The sequence below is a fragment of the Saimiri boliviensis genome, chromosome 2 (assembly GCF_048565385.1).
Source record: "Saimiri boliviensis isolate mSaiBol1 chromosome 2, mSaiBol1.pri, whole genome shotgun sequence".
Classification (NCBI taxonomy): domain Eukaryota; kingdom Metazoa; phylum Chordata; class Mammalia; order Primates; family Cebidae; genus Saimiri; species Saimiri boliviensis.
The window spans coordinates 124,276,005-124,300,356 of NC_133450.1; the positions used below are offsets into that span (position 1 = coordinate 124,276,005).

The 24,352-nt window shown below is 37.7% G+C and overlaps 1 protein-coding gene across 1 annotated transcript in view; it reads right to left on the bottom strand.

Moving 5' to 3' along the window:
* UNC13C (unc-13 homolog C) overlaps nucleotides 1-24,352 on the bottom strand; it is a 586,273-nt gene that overhangs the window by 39,728 nt on the left and 522,193 nt on the right. The window contains exon 29 of the mRNA XM_003935590.4: nucleotides 16,499-16,646. Within this exon, the coding sequence (XP_003935639.1) occupies nucleotides 16,499-16,646 (148 nt within the window). The remainder of the gene's footprint in view (nucleotides 1-16,498; nucleotides 16,647-24,352) is intronic.

Sequence of the window (24,352 nt, forward strand, 5' to 3'; positions counted from 1 at the left end):
TAAATGAGTCTTGAGTTTCCTCTTTGGAGGAGGCCAGAAACCAGCCAATCTCCAGGAGAGACCTGGCCAGGGGGAAAGATAGGTTCTAGGGTGTCAGTCAGGTAAGGCACAAGGAGGAGGCGAAACCAAAATGCAGGAACAGAAGAAATCTCTTACTTACGCATCCCAGAGGTGTCCTGCGAGCGGCAGGAGCCAGAGAGGAAGACGAGGCCATGGGCAACCAGAGAGCAGCCAGAGGGCCTGGAAGTTTGTTCTTGCGCTTTCCTGTGGGGGTGTGGCTTTGCTGATGTTAAGAGAGCACCTGCGAAGTGGGGCTTATTTACAGGACTCTGGTGTTGACCATTAGGTTTTATCATGGTCAGCAGCTGTGTGATCTGTGGGTTCTCGGTCAGTGAGATGAAGAACAAATGGGCCACATCACAAACAACCACTCAGGGAGGGGGCGTGTTACCCAGACCAGAGGTGACACAGTGACAGTGGGCTTCAGACAACTGAGGCCAGGCCTGAAAATGGATGTGGAGGCAGCAACTATTAAACACATTTACGATAGTTTCCCACAAAACTTAGCTTTTAAGTCATTTATATTATACATTAACAAAAACCGAACTGAAAATAATTGGAAATAACACCTTTGGTTTGGACAAATAAGCAGGAATCAAGTTTCTAGGTTGACCATGTCATTTAAATGAAAGTTAAAATATAAGAAAAAATTGAGGGAAAAATGCAGCCCTTTACCTCGGGTGTGAAAGTGTTTTTGTTTCATAAAGGTCCTTTTAAGTTTTAGTTTCAGGTTTATCTTCTTGTTATTTTAGTGCAGACTACGAGAAAATATTCTTTTAAGTCCCTAAAACACATGCTGTCATTTGAAAAAAAATTTCATTGACTCTATATTTTCCTATTAGGATTTTGAGTGTTTCTTTTATCTAGAGGTTTATACTGCTAAAGAAATTGCCTATGGTCATAGTTCGCAGGCAACAAGTACCCTCAATTAGTTACAGGTGGCTCTAATGATAGGAATGCCACGATGTGAGGCTTAACAATGGTTCTCAAATTGTGGTTCTTGAACCAGCAGCATCAGTTTTTTTCTGAGAACTTATAAATGCAAATCCTCAGACTTCACCCAGACCTACTGAACAAGAAACTCTAAGTGAAACCCAGCAATTTGTGGTACAACAAGCCCTACAGGTGATTTTGAAATGCACTAGAGAACCATAAATTTACTGTTACAGAAACCCTAAAGGGTTTCTGCATATTACTTAAGTAATATAAATAAATGTTGACTATTTATATTACTTAATAGTATATTTAATATAAATGACTATAAATGGTCCACATTTATAGTACTTATAAATGGTATCACATTACTTAAGTCATATAAATGGTCAACATTTTAAAATTCTTTGAGCTGGTACTGAAAACCATTTTATCCTATTTAACATGGGGTCAGGCTAACAGTAGAGGTGACCATAAAAATTCACAGTTCTGGCTAGTAGGCCCAGCTCGTAGGCACAGTGTTTTACCCAGAGGACTCATGCTGAGTTGCAAACATGTCCCTTCTGCTGAGCTCAGACTGACAGGCCTTTTGAGGCGCTAACTAGCAAAAAATTTTAAATGTCATTGATATTACCCTGCCCTCATCTTCACCTTCATGCTGGGTCTTTCCTGTTTTTGAAGCAGTGGCTTTCTCTGTGACTTTGTTTATCCTCTCTCACTGTGTGCCCTTCCTCAGAACAGGCCAAGACTTCACAGGATTCAATAATCACCTCCTGAATGTAGTTTCAGAACTGACTGCTCTCTTAACTATGTCTCATATCTTAGTAGACATAGTCACTTAGATGTCCTCCTGTTAACATCAGCACACACACACAAAACAAAACAAAAAACAAAACGGAATTTGTGCCTTAAATCAGCTCCCCATCTAAGCTACCACATTTTTGTCAGTGGTGGTTGCACAGATCTACCAGTTACCTAATATCGCTTTCTCCTTTGCTTGCTTGACCCTGGAATGACCTGTAGATTTTCATAATATTTATTATATTCATCCCTTTTCTCCATTTCTGCTATTACTACCCTTAAAATATGTATACCTAAACTATGAGACTGTTTTCCAAAAAGCCTTCTTTTCTCCCTTCCTCATTCCCTGCCTCTCATTCTTCTTCCTTCCCATTCTCTTAATTCCTTCATTCTTTCTTTCTCTCCTCCTTTCCTTCCTCCCCTTCCTCCCACAAACAGATGGAAAAATCAATGGTTCACATAAACCTGTCTGACTTCCGCTCCTTCTGGTTTCCAAACTGACTAAGACCAGCGTCCACATTCTTGAGCCTCAAAGCTCTCCAAGTTCCGATGACAATCCACTTTTCTCATCTCCCCTCCATTCACTTCCCCTATTGACTCTTTAGTGGTCCTCAAACTCAGGCACACGGAAAAGGCTGACTGAAAGAGATATTTGAGCCTGACTTCTACGGTTTCTGACTAGTAGTTTCAGGATAAATCCCAAGATTTAGCTTCTGAAGTTTCCATGTGCTATAGATAGCATGTTGCTATCCCCCCAAATTCATATACTGAAGTCCTAATCCCCAATGTAGCTGTATTTAGAGATGGGGCCTCTAAGGAAATAACTAAGGTTAAATGAGGTAATAGGGTGGGGCCCTGGCCTGATGGGATTAGTGTCCTTATAAAATGAGACACCAGAGAACTTAGGATCACCCTCTCAGCCATGTGAAGACACAGTAAGAAGGCGGCTGTCTGCAAGCCAGGAGCAGAGACCTCATCAGAAACGCAATTCATGGCACATTGATCTTGGACTTTCCAGCCTTCAGAACTGAGAAAATAAATTTCTGTGTTTAAGCCACTCAGTCTTTGTATTTTGTTATGATAGCCTGAGCTGACTGATGCACCAGGTAACGCTGAGGCTGCTGTTCTGGGACTACACTTTGAGAGCACCTCACTACTCCTCTCTAATTGGTCTCCTTGTAGACTTGATCTCTGTGTCTTTCTGACATGCCTGCTCTTCTCCTGTCTTCCCTGTAGGCTCTCAACTCTCCCACCACAGTCATCTCTCCTCTTCTGAAAGCCTCTACACTTTACCTTTAGATTCATCTGGCATCTAGCATAAACTATCTTGGATGATTCTTTTTTCTCTTCATACAATTGTTTTGTCTTCATCATAAGCTCCTTGGAGCCAAGAATCTATCCCTGGTGTTGCATGCCTAGCACATGGATTTGTGCACAGCACGGGTTCAATAAATTCATGATTATTGGACAACCATGGAGTGTATGGAGAAGGGGGTTCCTAGAAATTGCAGGTGTGAATCATTCAGGTGTCATAGATCTCTCAGTTGCTCTGAGAGCCTCTTAGAAATGTGGAGGTATTTAGCTCACAGAGGAGCACATGATTATTGGCTTACTTGTTTAGGGAGCTGCATCCTGAGGGGATCTTTCTTAATGATTTTTGGATGAAAGAATCACCTCTGAGACAGAGGACATCTAATGATGATGATGATATCATAAGAACGAACATGTATTGAGGTTTCATTGTGCAGTGTTTCGCAGATACTACCACTTGTAGTTCTCCCAGGAACTCCACACAGTATGAATTATTATGCTTTCTGGTTTTACAGATGACAAAATTGAGGCTTAGAGAGCATAAGTGACTTATGCCAGGTCTGAGAGCCAGGCAGACATACAGCACATGCTTGGGTCATGCCTGCACTGCTCTCTATTCGCCTGTTTTCACATTTCTTGCCTTTCCTCCATAAATAAGCAGAAAGTTGTACATCAGAAGTTTATACAAGGTTGGCTTCCCCACTTTGAATATTTAGGTTTACTATTTTTATGCCATTCAACATAGTTTATATTCCTTTCTCTAAGATAGATTAAACAAGAAATAACAAGGCTTGACTTCTAGTACCAAAGGATAACTGAAGGAGAAAACATCCCATATCCTCTCAGAAATCAGCTACGAAGGATATGTGCAGGTTGTGAGGCAGTAGTCTGTAGTTTCCAATTAATGCCACTGACCCCATTGGTCACCAAACCTGTTCTCAGTGAACGAAACAGGCGTGATGGCTCAGTGGGTCCAGAGAAATTCTATTGCATTTTGCTTTCTTGACTCAGTGATTTGGAGTACTTTTCTGACATGTCAGCATTTCTATAACATTCCCAAACAACTTATTCTAATCTGTTTTACTTTCTAATCAGACCTAAAACAAAACAAACAGCAGTAACAAAAATATTACAAGAGTATCATAGCTACCCATAATAAAAAGGTATTATACAGTTTTCAATATACCTGTTTTACCATTAACTCAGCACTTAATTTTAATCAGTGTATTATACAATCACTCTGGTAAGTTTTGTCATTAAAGCAAGGTTTATAAGTTGTATATATGTATATATGTAATGTCTCTATGTGTGTACATATAACATGTGGGGCTTACTCCAGGCAATTATGCTATCCAGAGAGCAATTACAACATTCTTTGAATCCTAAGGAGTAAGTTTAATTGGGCTGTTTATTCCAGCTCAGGTTTAAATCCAAGGCCTTAAAAGTCTTCAAAATCTACCACTTTGAATAAATCGCAGCTTGGCAATCAATTAAGCTAATTTACTTTGCATAGGAAAGAGCATATTTTATATATTTTTAAAAAATTATAATTCAAAAAGAAATAGCTAGACATTTTGGGATAATTTCAAAGTATAGAAAACTATAAGCAGGCAGAGAAAAAAAAATCAACCACACTTTCACCACACAGAGGTAATTGTTGCTTTGCTTTGGAATCCTGTAGAAGAAATTTTATATCCTAACTTTTATTAACTTCAGATTTGTTTCACTAACACTTGTCTATTTTACTGCTGAATGACATCTTAGGTCTGCTCATGTCTCTTTGTCACTACTCCACCATCCAAGCCCCATGCTGTGTCTCATCTGGATTTTTACTGGAGCCTGAAACTTGTCTGTCTGCTCCTGTCTTCAGTCTATTACCCACACTGCACTTCTAGTTCAATCACTTCAGTGACATCCATTGCTCTTGGGTGAGATGACTGTCACAAAAGGGTACCCAGGAGTACTTTGGAATATTAGACCAATAACCTAAATATCTGTCTGACTTTATTTTTTTTAAAGTTTTTATTTATTTTTCTGAGATGGAGTTTCACTCCTGTCCCCCAGGCTGGAGTGCAATGGCACAATCTCAGATCACTGCAACCTCCACTTTCCAGGTTCAAGTGATTCTCCTGCCTCAGTCTCCCAAGCAGCTGGGATTACAGACTCACACCACCATACTCCCCAGCTAATTTTTGTATTTTTAGTAGAGATGGGATTTTCCCATGTTGGCCAGGCTGGTCTTGAACTCCCGACTTCAAGTGATCCGCCCGCCTCGGCCTCGCAAAGTGCTAGGATTACAGGTGTGAGCCACCGTGCCCAGCCCTCTGTCTGACTTTACAGGATTGTTCTGAGTCTCAAGTGACAAAAGTACATGAAGGTGCTTATAAACAGTAGTAAACTGCAGTGTGAGTGGTTATTACTTAGAACTTCATGTGTAAACAAATGTCAGGTGTTTTTGTTTTGAAAAAAATATATATGTTACTTTCATAATTATTCATAATATGACACATACCTACTGGATAGAAATCCAGATCTCTGATTATCTCTGACAGGATCATCAGCCAATATGAGAAATAACTTCTTTGTTTTAAAATCGACCCCTTTAGATTTAAAGCTCTTAGTCTTTGAGAGGCTAGTAACAGAGAATAGCTGAAGTCAGGGAACAGGGATTCTAACCACTGATATTCAGCATAACCTTGAAATGAGATCTTGCTCTTACCAAATTGAGAAATAAAGAAATGCATCATATACATAGTTGTTGATTGAAAATATGTAGTGTTACAAAAAATGTAATCTTTCAAGTATTCATGACAAAAAAATGAAGAAACACCAGAACACCAGAAGTATGCCTATTTGGAGCTATGAGTGTATGTATTTTAGTCTACCACTACATTAAAAAGGATAATTTCCCCCATGTAAACAATAAACATGTGCTTACTCTATGCTGTGAGACTCTTATATTTTACAAATGATTTTACAAATGATTCCCCATCGTCTTAATCTGATTTCAGATTTCCAGAACACGTAAAATGCTGGGCAAAATAAACTGTATTATGAGAAAGTAGGATTTGGGATTTTGATGTCCTGCCGAGACTATAGTAGAAGTATTCTGGTGGGAAGTTCTTTTGTTATTCTGGACAAAGGAGTCATCAAAATTTGATCTTTTCCCTCACTCCAAAGAGCATTATTCTGACACTTCAAATGTGTATGTCAACATGTTAATCTTCGACCCAAATGAAGGTGTTGCCATGGAAAAAAACCTGGCAAAACTATAAATAGTTTTTGTATCAGAGTATAAATAGTGAACAGATGGAAACTAAAATTTGAGGAATTTTAGGATGGTTTGAGAAGAGGCTTTTTATGAGGGTTTTGGTGGGGTCTAGGGAAACCGCAAGGGAAAGTGGAGCTGCTAACAGCTCTCATCCATAAAGGATGAGGGGAGGAAGGAGTTATCGGAAGCTGGAAAAAGAGAGTTTTCAAGGAGAACACTGAGGCTCAGAGTCAAAGGATGGAGCCAGGCTGAGAGAACCTTCTCCAGATGGAGCCTGGAGAAGGAATATCTGAACTTACTCTGCCCTCTTAGGAGGGGCTTCCTGCGGTCTGAAACACACAGGAAACTGGGAGTAAGACAGCCCGAGAGTGTGACCCAAACTGCTCAGCCTCCTGCGGAGTGGGGGGAAGTAGACTGGAAGGGGCAAATGGAGATATTCAGCATAGACTTTCATGGTAATTCACCTAGCCCAAAGCCTTGCACATGACAAATACTCCTAAAACAAAGTCATGTGAAAGGATAAATGAATCATTCACTGACCTCAACTGTGCACAGTGGCATAATTCATTTTTTCCTGGTCACTTTTTGAGTTTCATGTAACAGACTCAGTAAAACACTATGATTTCAAGAATTTACTAAAATAAAAAAGTGGTCTTATTCTCTCCATTTAACTTTATACACCCCTTTGTACTTCTCCAGTGGTACTTACTACGTTTTTCTGATGATGATTAGTGAATAGTATCAGTTGTACAAAGACAAGCTTTTTCTAAGGATGCGTACACACCTATTCACACTTTGGATGTTCTACTGTGTCTAGAACAGGACCACAAACATAGTTGCTTCAATAAAAGTTTGTAATCACATACATTCAAATAAGAGAACTATGCTATATTACACAATTTGAAATTTTCTGCACTGAATTTTATTTATTTATTTATTTATTTTACTTTACGTTCTGGGGTACATGTGCAGATGGTGCAGGTTTGTTACATAGGTATACAGGTGCCATGGTGGTTTACTGCATCCATCGCCCCATCATCTACATTAGTGATTTCTCCTAAGCCTATCCCTCCCCAGTCCCCCCACCCCCTGCTATTCCTCTCTTGGCCCTCCATCCCCCCAGGTCCCAGTGTGTGATGTTCCCCTCCCCGTGTCTGTATGTTCTCATTGTTCAACATCCACTTATGAGTGAGAACATGCGGTGTAATTTAGTAGCATTCATTTGTTCTGAAAATTTCTAAGCACCTGTTTTTTTATCTAGTACTGTACTGAGCACTTAGATTTCAAAGATGAATAAGCAAACTGCCTGTCCTACTAGGGCTTACATTTTGAGAGGAGAGGATTGCCAATTATCTATCATGAAATGACTCACTGTGCTAGGAAGTGTCACAAGATGAATCCTTGTGCTGGTAGGGGACAAGCTAGAGAAGAGTGGGACATGGAGGAAAGAGCAATGTGGCAAAGTCCTACATACACATAGTAGACTCCATATGAATGAAATTAGTACATATTAGAAAGGGTTTCCTGGAAGCAGGATGTATTTTCTTACATTTAGCTTGGATTTCTACAATGTCAGTTCCTCCTTTTATTACTTAAAAGATGTCTTGGCTACTGAACCTACCCAGTAACTGCAACCAGAATGAAGGGAAACTGAGGAGCAGAGGAAGAAGTGAGGAGTCTGGGGAGAGAGTTTATTGCCAACATGAAAACCAAATATCAGCCTAAAGATCATCTCCTGAACAGAAGAGGGATTTAGTGACACTAACATGCAGAGTGTGGAGGAAGATCACCCAATTATTTAAAGCTAGGGAGAAGAAAGCATGGGCTGTGGGAAGGAATAATGATACCCTGATTTCTTTCTGATGAAAATGAGTGTCAGACAGTGGGAGGGGCATTGTCTCTGTCACATATCTACTTGACCAACTACCTCAGCAAGTTTTATAATCTATTTGTAAGTAAAATCTTTACTCATCATGTCTTAATTGGAGAAGTGCGGAGAATAATGTTACTGGTCTTGCAGGATTTTTAGGAAAAATAGCACAGAGAAAGACAACTTGGTTAGTGCACAAGAGATGTTTGCTTATCCTTGTAATCTTATTTAATACTTGCCATTTCTACTTTGGGGGTCAGCATCCTTAGAATTACATCATAGTACCTCTCCTATTAAAGGTATTTTCGTATAGCACTTTGACTGCACTGAAACCCTCATCCACCCTGGGGAAGTAAATGTCATCAGAAAGACTTCAGTGTTTGAAGAGCCATGTTTCACAGATTCTCCTGAGTTTTACATGTAGGACTCTAGAGAAATGCTAACCTCCTGTCACAGAAGGCAAATCTAGGCAGTCCAGTGATACCTAAGGGACAGAGAGTGCCATAGACTTGCTGGATAGGATTCCAAATCTCTGATTATCTCTGACAGGTTTATCAGCCAATATGAGAAATAACTTCCATGTTTCAAAATCAGTATTAAGTTGAAAATGGCCAAGCATATGAACTGAAGACATTTCTCTGCATCCAGCTGAAATTTCAGATGTGGCCCTTGGCCAAAAAGCTCATTAAAAAAATTGAGAACAGTTTTTCTCCCAACTAAATATTATTAATGTTGTTTCTCTATATTTCTCATAAGAAAATAGTTCACTCTTTCCACAGTGAAGCATTTCAGAAAAGGGTTTATTTTTTACTTCTGGGCATATATTCTATAGTTTGAAGAACATAATTCGAGATAATTAATGCTTTTCTTAGGTAACATTATCCCAAATAACTATGTTTGAGACACTTCCAAATTTTACTCCTCAAAATAAAAGTGTACTTGGATATATAATCTGGCATTTAAACTTTTCATCCTTATATTCTGGATATGAGGCAGGTGGATCACCAGAGGTCAGCAGTTGAAGACCAGCCTGGCCAACATGGTTAAACCCCCATCTCTACTAAAATAACAAAAATTAGCTGGGCATGGTGGTGGGCACCTGTAATTCCAGCTACTTGGAATGGCTGAGTCAGGAGAATCACTTGAATCAGAATCACTTGAATCAGGAGGTTGCAGTGAGCTGAGGTCACACCACTGCACTCCAGCTTGGGTGACAGAGTGAGACTCCATCTTAAAAAAAAAAAAAAATTCTTCCACTCAAATATAAAAATGACCAATAAAAAGAGGAGTGACCAATCTCCACAAAACATTAATGTAGTATACTAAACCTAGTAAAGTACACTTACAGATTCCAGAATGGGAATCAGTAGCTATCTGCTTTCCATCTCAAATTAAAATACATCATACTCCACTTCAGCAGGAAACAGGTTATTAAAATGATAAAAATGATCCAAACTAAATTTTAAGAAACTTAAAATAGGCAGGGACTGAAAGACTTTACTCATTAAAAATGAATAAAAGAAGACAGATCATAGAGTACAAACATTTCCGCTCTTGTATTTTAATTCATATATATATATATATGCATTAACTAGTAATTTTTAATGAGACAATTGTAACTTCTACATAAAATATCTCTTTTCCATGTAATGCTTTTGTAATTCAGGTCATTCAAGCTGCAGTAAAAACTCAGAGAAGGAAACAGAATACAACAGAGGATGGCTCAGCAATTAATCATTCTGTGCCCCAAATCGTGTTATTCATTGAAAAAACTGTAGTTAATATGTTCAAGTTTTACTCATTTTTCACTGTCTGCTCCTGCATGAAATATTCACAGATCCCTTGGTATAATGAAATAGTTGTTTAAAAAAAACTTTTTTTTATTAACATTGTAATCAAGATGTCAGAAATGAATTTTCTACCAGCTTCTAATAAGTAATGCATTCCTGAGAAAAAACAGCAATAAAAATGTAATTTTTCAAGCTAACTATACATTTTAAGCCACTGAATCAACTTTTGGAGAAATAACATATAATAATTCCTACACATATTAAACTTTCTGCTAATGTTACATTAACCCTAACAGTATTTCTGTATATTTTAATGGTACAAGGAAATTTAAGATAGTACTTTTAATACTATCCATTGATTAAAATAAGTGGTGATGTGGTAAATTTTGTTTTTTTTTTTTTTTTAAAAAAAAACATGTATTTTTTTTACCAGTAAAATCATACTGTGGACATGCTTGCCATATTGGTATTTTAAAATAAGAGTGCAAGTATATACTTTCCTGGACAGTTTCTGTATATAGAATACATTTCTTCTTCTAACTTCTCATGACCCAATATACTCGCACACCTCTCTGCCTTTTCTGTCTCCTCAAGCCAAAATTCCACTTCTCACTTTTTAGCCTGTATTAGAGTAGTATGTCCCAGACTGAGCACTAGTGCTATGTAGAGCTAGACAAATTTTTATTATGGGAAGGTTGTCCTGTGCACTGTAGCATGTTTAGCAGCATCCCTGCCATCTACACTAGATGCCGGTAATATGACAACCATTTCAGGATGTGACAACCAACACTCTCCAGATATTGCCATATGTCCTGTGAGGAAGAAAACCACCCCTACTTGAGAACCACCATATTAGAGCAACTTGCATACATAACATCATATTCACCTTTCAACATATTTCTCATGGTACGAAACTTAGCTCAGAGGTGACGGCAAATATTTGTTAAATGGATGCAGAGTAAGATGGTGTTTTACTATGGCAGTACATTTCTAGAATGATAAACATGTTACTCTTGTATATTAAATTCTCAATTCCACTTAAAAACCTAAGAATACTTCTACATCCATTTTGGATTTGTTTATTTACCAATGTTTGGAATAGAGAGAGAAGAGATGACTGTTTTTCAAATATGATAGATCACATTTGATTTCTGTGGCTCGTAAATTTCTAATGGGATTCAATTCCTTGTAGAGCTTTTTCTTCTTTTAGTTTAACTACCACAAAAAGATGGCATCCAAATCTCTTCCAAAAGAGGATAATGGAGGAGGAAAGGAGTACAAAAATAGGACAGAAAAGAGCAAGAAAGAGGTAAGGAAGGAAAAAAAGAATAAATGAGCAAGATACGACAGGCTTTTTCTTACTTACAAGCCCATTTATTAAAAAGTTGAATTTAATTAAAAATATTTTTAAAGGGAAGTATGTCTTAACACTTGAAAATAGACTCCAATTATAAGTTATTGTATTTTCCCTTACATTTAATGCTACAGTTACTTTTCTAACACAAACAAAGGAGAAAAACAGAAAAGAAAGAAGGAGATGAGAAATGAAAAGTGGAAAATGGAGGAAGGAGAAATTATATGAGAATAAGAAAAGTAAAACACAAATGCTTTTAAAAGTGCATTTAGATTTCTAAAGGATCACAAGACTTTTTATACAACAGAGATTTGGATTAAATAACGCTTAAATAATGATTCAATGCAGTTCGAAACAGTAATTTTCCCACAGAGTATTAAAAATTAGAGATAGGCCAGACATGGTGGCTCACACCTGTAATCCCAGCACTTTGGGAGGCCGAGGTGAGCATGTCACCTGAGGTCAGCAGTTCAAGACCAGCCTGGCCAACATGGTGAAACCTCTCTCTACTATATATATATATAAGCTGGGCATGGTGGTGTGCAGCTGTAATCCCAGTTACTCAGGAGGCTGAGGCAGGAGAATCGCTGGAACCCGGGAGGCAGAGGCTACAGTGACCTGCAGTCACACCACTGAATTCCAGCATGGGCGACAGAGCAAGATTCCATATCAAAAAAAAAAAAAAAATCACTTTGGGTTTTATTGATCATAAGGTAAATGCTTATGTTTATTATTTGGGAGCAAATACACAAGCTTTTTTCCCAGATAATACTTACTCACTTAAAAGTTAAATTTCATTAATTACTTCTGCATTTCTCAAGAAAACATGAGAAAAATGCCCAAGTAATGGGGAAACATTCATTCAAGGTAGTGAGTCTTTCTGCTTGTCATCAAGGAGAGATGTACACAGCAGTCAGGGCACAGACAGTCTAGATATGTGCTGAGCCAGGATCTGGCACCCTGCTTTTTAGCCATGTGAGCTTAGCTTTGACTTCTCCCAGAAGTAAACCAGAGACAAGCATCAAAAGGTAAGTGGTCTGCCTGAGAGGGATCCTAGGAACACTTGGAAAGGAGCAATGAGGTGAGAAAAGAAAAAAAGTAAGTAAGCAAAAAAGTGTGTGTCAAGACAGCCCTCTGAGAGAAACTAAATCCCATCTCCTAGTGAAACTCTCAAGTGTTGTGTATATAAAATACACATCAGAGTTGCCCCAAATGAGGAAGATGGACATTTTCTCTTCTTTTCTTTCCCAGCAATTTCCTGTATTTCATTGGTAGAGGGCTGTTCCCTGAGGCATTAACCCTCTGACACTCCAGCTGGTCCTGCATAGGACTGAGACTGTGCCTGTGGTGCCTCAGACAGAGTGGCAGGTGTTTGCAATAAGCAGTGTCAGCTACTACTACTTTATTTTTGATTGATACTAATATGATCTTTCTTAATTATATAGCAAAATCTAAGTTAAAATAACACAAAGTAAATATAGTAAGTATTCATGGGTATTTGGTATTGTGCTGAGTCCTAGGCAACTATTTGGATAATTGCAACATATACACTGTGATATGGTTTGGCTAGGTACCCAACCAAATCTCATCTTGAATTATAGCTCCCATAATCCCCACATGTAATGGGAGGGACCCGGAGAGAGGTAATTGAATCATGGGGGTGGGTTTTTTCTGTGTTGTTATTGTAATAGTGAATAAGTCTCGTAAGATGGGATGGTTTTATAAAGGGCAGTTTCCCTGCACACACTCTCTTGCCTGCCGCCATGTAAGACATGCCTTTGCTCCTCCTTTGCCTTCTGCCATGACTGTGAGGCCTCCCCAGCCATGCTGAACTGTGAGTCCATTAAACCTCTTTCTTTTATAAATTACCTAGTCTTGGGTATGCCTTTATTAGCATCGTGAGAATGGACTAATGCACACTGGAAACTGAGACTTCATTTGGTCATTTTGGACTCCATGCCACCAGAATAACAGGTACAAAAAGGGGATAATGTATCCTACTATTAATTGGAAATAATCAACTGCAGGAAGAGTACCAATGGAATCCAAAGGGTGTAATCCAAATCCCTCTATTTCCGCATGCCCAGTGTCAAATATTCACAGAATCGTATAGCATTCTATATAAATAAGACCCCAATAATTAAACTTTTCTACATATCTCTGTCACTCAAGGGATCTTGGAAGCTGAGTTTCCTTTGCAGCCAAAGAGAACATGAAGGGGACAGAAGAATTGGCAAGTCATAAGTACAAAAGACAACTTTAGGATCTGTTACAGAAAAAAGTATTGTATCTTCTGTATATTCATTTTTATAATTTTATAAATAATTCTAACTTTTAGCTAATTTTAATCTCCCTCTCTTGCCCATCATAATTTTCTAAAGGGTGCAGTATTGGCTAACTTGATTATTCAGTCTATGGTCATCAATATTGAGATGGGATTCTGATATAAACAAAAAAAAAGAGGGGATGAATATTACTCAGAACTCCTAGATTCACTAACTGAGAAGACTTTAGCTTGCCTCTATTTTTTTAATGGAACATGGTTATGTGACATCAAACAATAGCATTGTCCCTCCTCCAATGTGGAAGTATAAACACTTACGTGCAGGTGGAGAAGAGAATTTTAGAGAAATGACAGGGTGGAGAAAGTGGGTAGCCGCAGAGAAGTCTCCATTACCACCAATGATTTGGAAGGAATGTATGAGTTTTCTATGGCTCACCTCACAAGAGAAAGCTGGGCTTTAGCTGACTTACTGGAATCCCATTCCAGAATGCTAGCTACAAGCAATGGATTTTTAAGCAGCAAGAATCTATGGCATACGCTACAGTAGTCAGTCATAGGAGACACTGACAGGAATCGAGCTGAAATAGACTTCACTCCTCAAGGAAATGTACAGATAGAAGGGTCCCCAACATTGGGTCCCCAGGAACACACATGAGAGACCAACATTTGTAGCCAACCATATAGGAAACATTCAGGATCTCTCCTTCTTCCCCTTTAGTTTCCATTCCCAAAACTCTGAGGCGAAGAGGGACCTGGAAGCGGATGGGTAAGGAGAAGCGAGAGGCACATCAGGCTCCCTTTACACACCAAATCCTGTAGGCCTGAGCGTGTCTGGAGAGGGTAGCTGGGCAGGGTCTAATGGGGAGAGGTTTGGAGCAGGTAGGAATAAGTTTCCACAAGGCATAGTTAAAGGTAGTTATTGGAGAAAACTAAAAACCATTTCATATTGATATCCTACCAATTTCAATTATCTGAAAAAAAAAAATTGAATACTCAGAAAAAGCCAGAAAATGAGGAAACAGGAAATAAACTAAAACCAAAACCAATTATACTGTCAGTGAGTTATTAGAATTAAGAATCCTCTTCTATTCCCATATGTTTTTAATGTTTTCATATAATACGTGTAATAAAAAGATAATTATGTCAAACTCCATATACCATAGTTGATTATATATATACACACACACGAACATACACAGATGTATACAAACACACGCTCACACAGTTGGCCCTTGATATCCATGGGTTTTGCATCCATAGATTCAACCAACTGCGAATGAAACTATTTTTAAAAATTGCATCTTTACTGAACATGTACGGACTTTTTTCCTGTTATTACTCCATAAACAATACTGCATAACAATCATTTACATAACATTTACATTATTTTTGGTATTCTACGTAATCTAGAGATGATTTTAAATATATGGGAGGATATGCAATCTTATATGCAAATCCTACACCATTTTATATCAGGGAGTTAAGCATCCATCAATTTTGTTATCCCATGGGAGGTCCTGGAACCAATTACCCGTGGATACTGAGGGATGACTGTCTGTATGTGTGTATGTGTGTGTGTGTGTGGGGGGGTGGTGTACACATAAATGTAAACCTTAAAAGGTGAAGCAAAAGTTTTATATACATGGTATTTTTCTTAGAATAAAGCTATAATACTATTGATTAGATATTTTAGAACTGTATTCATATTTTTAAAGTTTAGAAAACCTTGAAACAACATGAGCATGGATTCAGGGAATCAAGTTTTGAATATTCCTGCATCTCTTGACAATGTCTCATAGGCTCAACTACTTTTCCCTTTCTGGAAATATCCTACATTGTAACCTGGGATATATGAAAAGGGATAATTGTAGCTTTTTAATTGGACACTATCAGAAAGCACAAAATGTTAAAGGCAGACTACCTACCTAGCACCTTTAGCTTTATCTTTGATATAGGTATACAACTTAATATATCCAAGAGGAAACAAAGATGGGTCCAGAGTATTTTCATCACAGTTAAAAAATTACCTGTTCTCTTTTCCAAGGATCTTTCATGAATGAATACAGTGTCCTCTTACTTATTTTTATGATTTCTCTAATATAATTTATTCAGTTCTGAAGTTTGAGCCTGCATTTGGCTTTGACTCACACTGACACATTTAGTCATCTCTTAGAAATGCCTGATCTCAAATGCATATAATCACCAAAATATAATAAATCACAAAGCAACTCGAAAGAAAATTTTTTGAACAGTAATATCCTAGAAGCTTATCAGGTGGAAACTTTGACATATGAAACATATCCGAGATTCAAACAAAATACCAAACCTGCCTCTTGGCTATTTCAAAGAAAATCTTGTAGTTTTTTTTTTTAATATGAAATTAGCATAAAATGAGATTTCCCTCATGGAAACCCTATAGCACAGGATTTTACATTTGAAGCCAGGATTTAGGGAATTATTATCAGATTTTGGGAAGATACCAAGACCAGAAATCCACTGAGTCTTTTATGCTGAATATATTGGTCATAAATATTAAAAAGTAGATTTTACTTAGTTTTATGGAAGTTAAAATCGCCAAAAAGTCAGCCATTCTATACAGCTTTCGTATGAAATATATCATAGTGTTATTAAAATTATTTACAAAATTATAATTCATGAACACTAAAAAAACTGATATTGTCAATTATTAACCATAACTCTGCATTTTTAATGATACTTCAGTTCACTACAGCAAAAATCATTAGGACTATTGATAATAATTCTGATGTTAAATTTTAGTTTAGTATTCAGTTTACCTTATTCTCAGGTCGTATGTGTTACTTACTCTGTGAGGTTTGAGTATCTATGAATTTCTTTATCAAGGCATCAGTAGTTTGGGTATAAAGACTGAGAGCATATTTCAGAGACTGAAGGTCTGGGCTTTTCTCCAAGAAATTCTTTTTCAGGCCATTTCCTCCTGCATGAAAATATTGCTACAAAAGAAAAAACATCAGAGGCATTTAGAGAGGAGTATTGGAAGAAGGAATTTATTACTCTCATAGAGAAGCTCAAATTGAATACAATTTGATCAATGTAAGATACGTACAAAAAACGGTGCCACCATTTTCCCATTGCTAAGTTATTATCATCTAATTCAGGTCCCATAGATTTCTCTAAAATGACACTCAGCATCACAGACCTCATAACCCAGAAGGCCTACGCCTTCTTCTCTTATGCAAAACTTTAAACAAAAGAGATCATGCTGATGTAGCAGTCAGAATCCTTATTAGAATAACAGGTTTGGGTAACAATTATCAACTTGGTTATTGACTTCTGTTTCTTAAACATGAGAAAAATACCTAGGGTTGTCAAAATTTCCTAGGGAAGGTAGCTTCTGGCCACATATTTTCCAGATGCCAGTTTGAGATTGTAGGTCAGGTGTCTGCCACCCCATTTATCCCATTATCTAACCTGATGAAGCAGAGTGGTCCTTGGAAATCCAACACCCTTGAACATTGTGTCTGATAAATATAATACAACCTTGTTTTGCTATTGTTATTCAACCAAACTCAAAATATTCCAATATTTACAAATAAGATAATAGAGAAGATAGATGCTCATTGACAATAAATACAGTCATTGAGGAATGTTAGCAGTTTTCATGCTACAAGTGTTATACACAGACATCTCTTTGAAATGCAGACTGTCTAGTGATATATGATAGAATGAAGGATTTTTTCTATCTGTTTATAAATAATATATTTCTAATATTCTATTAAGGTTAGATAAATGGTTCTCTTTCTCTCTTCTTATACCAACAATGCTAGAGGAAACAAAACATTCACTGGTAACTGTGGTTCGGTGTGACCTATAATTAGCACAGAATAAAATATGTTGAAGAAGCTCAAGAAATTATTCAGAGACACTCTCCTAAATGGGTACATGTCATTCTTCTTTCCCACTTCTTAAGAACTGAAATATCAAAATTATCTCAGTTTTCTCCCCTATTCAAGGGGAGATGCAGAAACATTTTATGGATATTAGCAAGCATCTGGTTGTACTTTCAGAGAGTATAATGTAGAGGAGATTCAGGGTGTAGGCCAGAGAAATTAGGCAATTGGAATGTAAATTTAAGAAAGACTGGTACAACTATAGACACCTTCCCCAGGGAGAAAAAAACCTATGGTCCTTTGAAATTCCTTTACTGAATCTAGCTGGGTGCTGTGTGACAACACAGGCTTTGGGAAAAACTACATATGGTTATGTAATGAGGCACGGCGGGGGCGAGGAGGGATGTCTTCTCTTTAGAAGAAGAAAAAAAGTAATAGCTTAAATTGTTCTACACCTGGATCTTATAAAGAACGTTAAAACATTTTCACATGTAGAAAGTATTTAGAGAATTATTAGTCCAGAACTGTTCCAGGTGCCTTAATGGATGGAAAAAGTATGACAATTCCTTTCTTTGAGAAACATAGTATTTAAGGATGGAAAAAAGATTACATGGATGTATTGAGGGGGATAGATGTAAATGTATTTAGATTGGTCTCGACTCTGTATCACCTAGAAGGGTGATGGGGTGTTCTCTGGAATACTGTTTCCATAATGAATCAAGGAGCCATCAGAAGAAATAACCCTCCCTGAGAATAAAGAGCAGTGCTAGAAACTGAGCCCAGAGTAGGAGGGGCACTCTAGAAAAGAAAGCACTCTCTCTCTTAATATTTCTCAGGCAGGCCCCAGTCTTATCAAACCTGAGGGTAAGTGCTAGATTATAATAATGGAGAACAAGGAGGAGCAGAGAGAGGAGGAAGAAGAGATGGAAGGAGAACCAAAATGATAAAATGAAAATTTGCCATTTCTGGGGGGAAAATGAGCAGAAAAAAATTAGTGGGTATTCTGTCTATGATACACATTTGGGTTATTTTCACCTTTAATTGCCCTGAGGCTACTTTAAAACTCTGTAAGTTTTAAAAAAGTAATAATGATAATATAGATAATTTTTGTCCACAGTAATACAAATTAATTCTTTTGGGTGGAATAAAATTGAATATCGCTCTGTGGATAAATCTTGCTTTTGTTCCAGCTTTTCTTATTGCTTGTATATGATTGGTTTCTGGAATTCTCCTTTGACACAGTAGTAATATCTTACTTGGTTCCCTCACTAATTGATGATTTAAATAACATTTAACACATTTTGTAACTGCATGAATGTCACAATTATACCTTCTTTTAAAAAGTGTTCTTTAACAGTGTATAAAAAATAGCATGAGTGACAGCATTCATACGGATGACCACAGGACTGTCTAATTTGTAAGATTGGACTGCAGGTTCGTCAGTCACCTTAACACTGACAGCATCAGTGGTAGTGTCTGCTGTGCCGCCTGTTTTCTCCCTCTCTTCTTTAAAAATATTTATTAAATGTGTATCATGAGCCAGACCTTGTGCTGGATGCCAACACTATAAAGCAAAACAGACACAGTAGTTGCTCCCAAAGGGATTATGATCTAGTAGGAAATGTAACCAACATTTAAATAAATGACTCCAACAATAGCAGGTGTTAGAATAATGATTTGAAAATACAGATAATAAAGGAGGCATGCACTTCTGTTGTCTAAGGCATCAGTAAAACGCTTCCAAAGAAGTGACATCTTTGGTGGTTATCAGTTTTTAAGTACTGCTCTTTTTAACTTCAGCAGCCAGTAGATAATTCACCCTCATGAACCAGAGAAAGAGAACAATCCCACAAAGTGACCAAGAGAAACCCTGGTAGTCTTGGCACTATTTAAGGAGAACTGAAGTATTTTTGTTTTCTAAGTATAATTTAGACATAGTTTTAAAAACACTGTTTTCTACTGTTATTCTATACCCATCAATAACTTGTGCTGCTTCTAGGTACTAGAGGGCCGACAGAAGTTAAGAGACTTGGAATCAACTCAAATGCCCATCAATGATAGACTGGATAAAGAAAATGTGGCGCATATACACTAGGGAATACTATGTAGCTGTAAAAAAGGATGGGTTCATGTCCTTTGCAGGGACATGGATAAAGCTGGAAACAATCATTCTCAGCAAACAGACACAAGACCAGAAAACCAAACACTGCATGTTCTCACTCATAAGTGGGAGCTGAACAATAAGAACACGTGGACACAGGGAGGGAAACATCACACACTGGGGCTGGTTGGGAGGTGGGGGATAAGGGAGGGATAGCATTAGGAGAAATATCTAATGTAGACGGCAGGTTGATGGGTGCAGCAAACCACCATGGCACGTGTATACCTATGTAAGAAATGTGCACATTCTGCACATGTACCCCAGAACTTAAAGAATAATGTAAAATCATAATAATAAAAAAAGAGGTTAAGAGAGAACATAGCAGCCTACGGATTCCCAATGCATATTAACATGGTAAAGGCTCTGAGACACACTGTGGTAAAGAAATCTGTGTAATCTTTTATTAATACACCTTGCTGCTAAAAGTATTAGGCCATAAGACACCTATCTCACTGGGCATATATTAATACTTTTGGGGATACAAGTGTTCCATGGAATATGATTTGGGAAACCCAAGAACAGAAGAATGTCACAGGATTTCATATAACTGAGATATTGTTGAGGGCCTAGAAAGCTTCATAGGAGAAGGGAAAAATAATTAAACTATGAAGGCAAAAACTATGTACTGGTACTGGAATCTTTTAAAATAACTTACTAGAAAGGCATGTTTTTAATACTAAGGCATTATTTTGTAGGACTCTGGGACTTTGTGGACTCATCAGGAAATGAAATTATGAATGAGGTATGTGCTTATACCTGAGGAAAGCCCAAGGGTTCCTATGGTTTTAGGTTACGATACTCAACTGACTTCCTCCTTTTTAGCCATAGAGTTTTACATATTATTCCATTAAAGTCTCTAGCAGGATATTTACTGAATAGAAGTTTTGTAAGGGCAGAAACTAACCTTTGTCTTTTGAGTGTATTTTATATTATGAAATGTGTAGAGAAAGAAACCCAGGACAGAGGGTAGCTACGTCAGAGGAGAAAGCAAATTGTCAGGTGGTAAGAATGAAAACCTCCCGTTGAAGGGACACAGACGAATAATATATGCCATAGGCTCCTCACTCCAACAGCAAAGAAGGTGATTTCTATGGTTATGCAAATGCAAACTCGATGAGAATGCTACTTCTTGAACGTCTTTCACACAGTGTTCAGAATCTGGAATGACAGCATCTAAAAGCACCAGTCTGGTTATCTCACTGGCACAGATGATCAGGAGAAAGGGGGTTGCAGTTATTACATGGACCTTGGCATTCAGAAGATTTTGCATTCAGTTTGACTCTATGCGCATGACCCTGAAGGAACTAAAGAGCAGAATCTACATTGTGCTGAGGCTTGGGTTTGAAGGCTACAAATGTGAGGCTGAAGTACAGAAATAAATATCTTAATTATTAGACAAAACCCACTATCCACAGCTCAGTGCAGGGTAGCTGATCTTCATTCATTATAATGGGCATTTTTTTGGGGGGGATAACATGCTAGAAAGGAATTTGCAAATGTGGGGTTTTAAAGCCTTCTGGATGTTTTCATTATGCCTGTGAAAAGTACATTATTTTCCATTGACAATAAACAAAGACAAAGAATCGATTTCTTATAATTCCTCTGTGGTCTGCAGCATAATCTAAGAAACTTCAGTTTCATCTGTTTAGATGTTTTACTTAGACTGACCTAAAGTAGCAGGAAAAAAAAAAATGGGCAAAAATCAGTTAGGACAGGTCATTTCCTCCTTATTGAAGAAAACAATTTGTAATCTCTCAGTTGATGGACTGTGGAGGAGCTGGTTGTTTCGTGCAAAGAAGGATAAAGATGTTAGCTGGATGGCATTCACTCTTCTCTATTGTGGCTGATATTTTCACTGTGGACTTGAAAAACCAAAGGCAGAAAACATGTTTGACAAATGTGCAGTTGAGCTGAAGCTTAAATGTGCTACACTGGATAAGGACATTTGGCTTTAGAAAGGTCCTGGTAGTCTGATATGCTGGGTCAACATTTCCAGAAGGAGATGGCAAAGAGGAATGGAAAAAGTCAGAATTCATAGTAAATATTCAAATTCATGTTTACCACCAAGTACAGAATGGGAGTGATGTGGCTTAACAACAGACAGTTTTAACAATTTGTAAAGATTTATTTGCTGTCAAGTTCAACACGGTTTCCTAAGTGAGAAGGCAGCTATTAAAACAAGTTAAATCTGATCATGCATCAAAATAGGTAGACAGAGCAAGAATAAAGGTTTGGTAAGGCAAGAACATTCTTCATTGGTTAGAACATGTCTGGGATATTAAATTCATTCTTGGGCTTTATTATTTATAAGAAATATTGAAAGTGGAGGTCATTTAAAGATAGGTAACCAGAATTTCATAAGGTCTAGAAGGTCTATTATTCAATAAAGAGTTTCAGATGACAAAGGATAGCATGATAGTTTTCTTCAATATGTAAAGTCTATCACACAGAAAAGGAAATAGAATAATTTAATAGTAGTTTAAAAGAACAGAAGGGGCACCAAAACATAGCAGGGGAGCAGATTTCTGTTGCATACATTCATCAAAATTTTCTAATAACAGTGAATCTTAAAAATAAAAACCTCCACTTGTAGTTTAGTGGCCACTATTAAGTGGTGGCCAGTTGACCGTGTGTAACCACTGGACACTCATATCCATCTTTCCCTTTCTCCTCCTAAAGCCACCACCTTGGTGATGGCTCTCATCATCTTATGAACTGAAATCTCTGACTATAATCTTGAACTATGCCATCTAATTTGTGCATTTCCATAAGATTCCTATTGCTGAAATGACTTTAGCATAACATTTTCAAAATCATGAGTGAACCCTCTTTTAGGGAATATACTGGAGGCATGAAAGGATTTTCTGCCTCTGTATTTTCGACATAAACATTTCCCATCAACCTCACTTTACAACATCGTAGAAGTCCTGGCATCTCTCTGTATGAGCAAGAGTGGGAGATGTTCAGTTATGTTTCCAATTCTGCAATTCTAGAATTCTCTTAACCTCTTGGATTCTGTGATCTTTACAATGGGCTTGAAAATATAATTCTTCATCTGTCCTCTATACAGTGGTTCTTTTGCATATATTATTTAACTTCTTAGGCTATCAATCAATTCTTTTATAGAATGGTGGCAGAAATATCCTTTCTACCTTTGGTGTTGTAAAACTGTAATTACTCTATCATCTGGAAGAGCTTGGTGAATGCTGGAGTTCTTTCCAATTGTAAGAAATATATTCAACTGGCAGAATAAGTCCTCAACATAGAACCCAGCATTGTGTTTTAAGCACCAGCCCCTATATGAAGCAGGTTTCTGAATATTTACTTCCACGTTCCTGCCATCTAATCTAACTCTAACAAGGTAGTAGAAAAATAGCCTTCCCACCTATCTCCCATTTTTCTTGGTGGACCCATGCTTTCTTAGTCACTGGGGCTGAAATCTCTGAGGCATTTTGGGCTCCTTTTCCCTTTTGTCTCATATTCAGTTGCCAAGTTCCAACGACTCTCCCTTGCTTATGTCACTCATTTCCATCTTTCCCTTTCTCCTCCTAAAGCCACCAACTTAGTGATGGCTCTCATCATCTTATGAACTGAAATCTCTGACTATAATCCGGAACTATGCCATCTAATTTGTGCATTTCCATAAGATTCCTACTGGGGAAATGACTTTAGCATAACATTTTCAAAATCATCAGTGAATCCTCTTTTAGGGAATATACTGAGGGCACAGAAAACACCTCTATTTTCAATTTGAACATTTCCTATCAACCTCACTTTACACGGTTTCATTATGCAAACACCTAGTTAAATCCAGGCCAGTCCACAGAGTAGTCTGCTCACTGCCTCCCAGCCTACTTGTCTTATGCCCTTCCATGGAGAAATTCCCTTTCCCTGTTTATGTACATGTCAGGAATCTTCCTCCAAAGAAAACTTTCTATCTAGCCTGTGAACTCCCATCTGTCCTTCAAGAGCATTGTGGCTTTGTCTGAACTCTTGAGTCCATACTGGTTGATCACATCCTCTAAAACGTTAAGATCCTTTTATCTGTTTCCCTCAATTAGTATTTGGATCACCTGTCTCATCTCTTACACTGTTGTAAGTTAACATGTATCATTATTTCGTTTTCAATGTGCCTCTCTCAGCTTTAATCTGGACTAGAAACTCCTGAGAAAAGAAACAACACTTCCTCTCAAAGGGGAATCTCAGGTGCTAAAGACTCTGAGCAGAGTTGTTCTCTTATAGGGAAAAGGTACTGGGCACAGGAAACCAAAGGCCAGAGGAAAAAGCCCTAAGGACTCGAACTATTGCTTAGGACAAAGAGTCAGATTTAATAGTTCCTTTGAGAGGGAATTAAAGGGTTTATTGGGAAAGGAAGAAAAAAGAAACATATTGGTTGCAGTAGACTATGTGGAGTCTTGGGTTTAAGAGTGAAGACAGGAGCCTTCAAAATGAACCAATCATCAGGCAAAATAAGAGGCAACCTAGTATTTGTGAAGTGTTTTCTATATGCCTACTTTAATTGCTTTGTATGTGATGACTCATGTAATTTTCTTTCAATAGTCTTTTAAGTAGGATTATTTCCACCAGAGAGGAGAATAATTTGCACACTGGTCTCTCTCTCTCTTTCTCTCTCTCTCTCTCTCTCTCT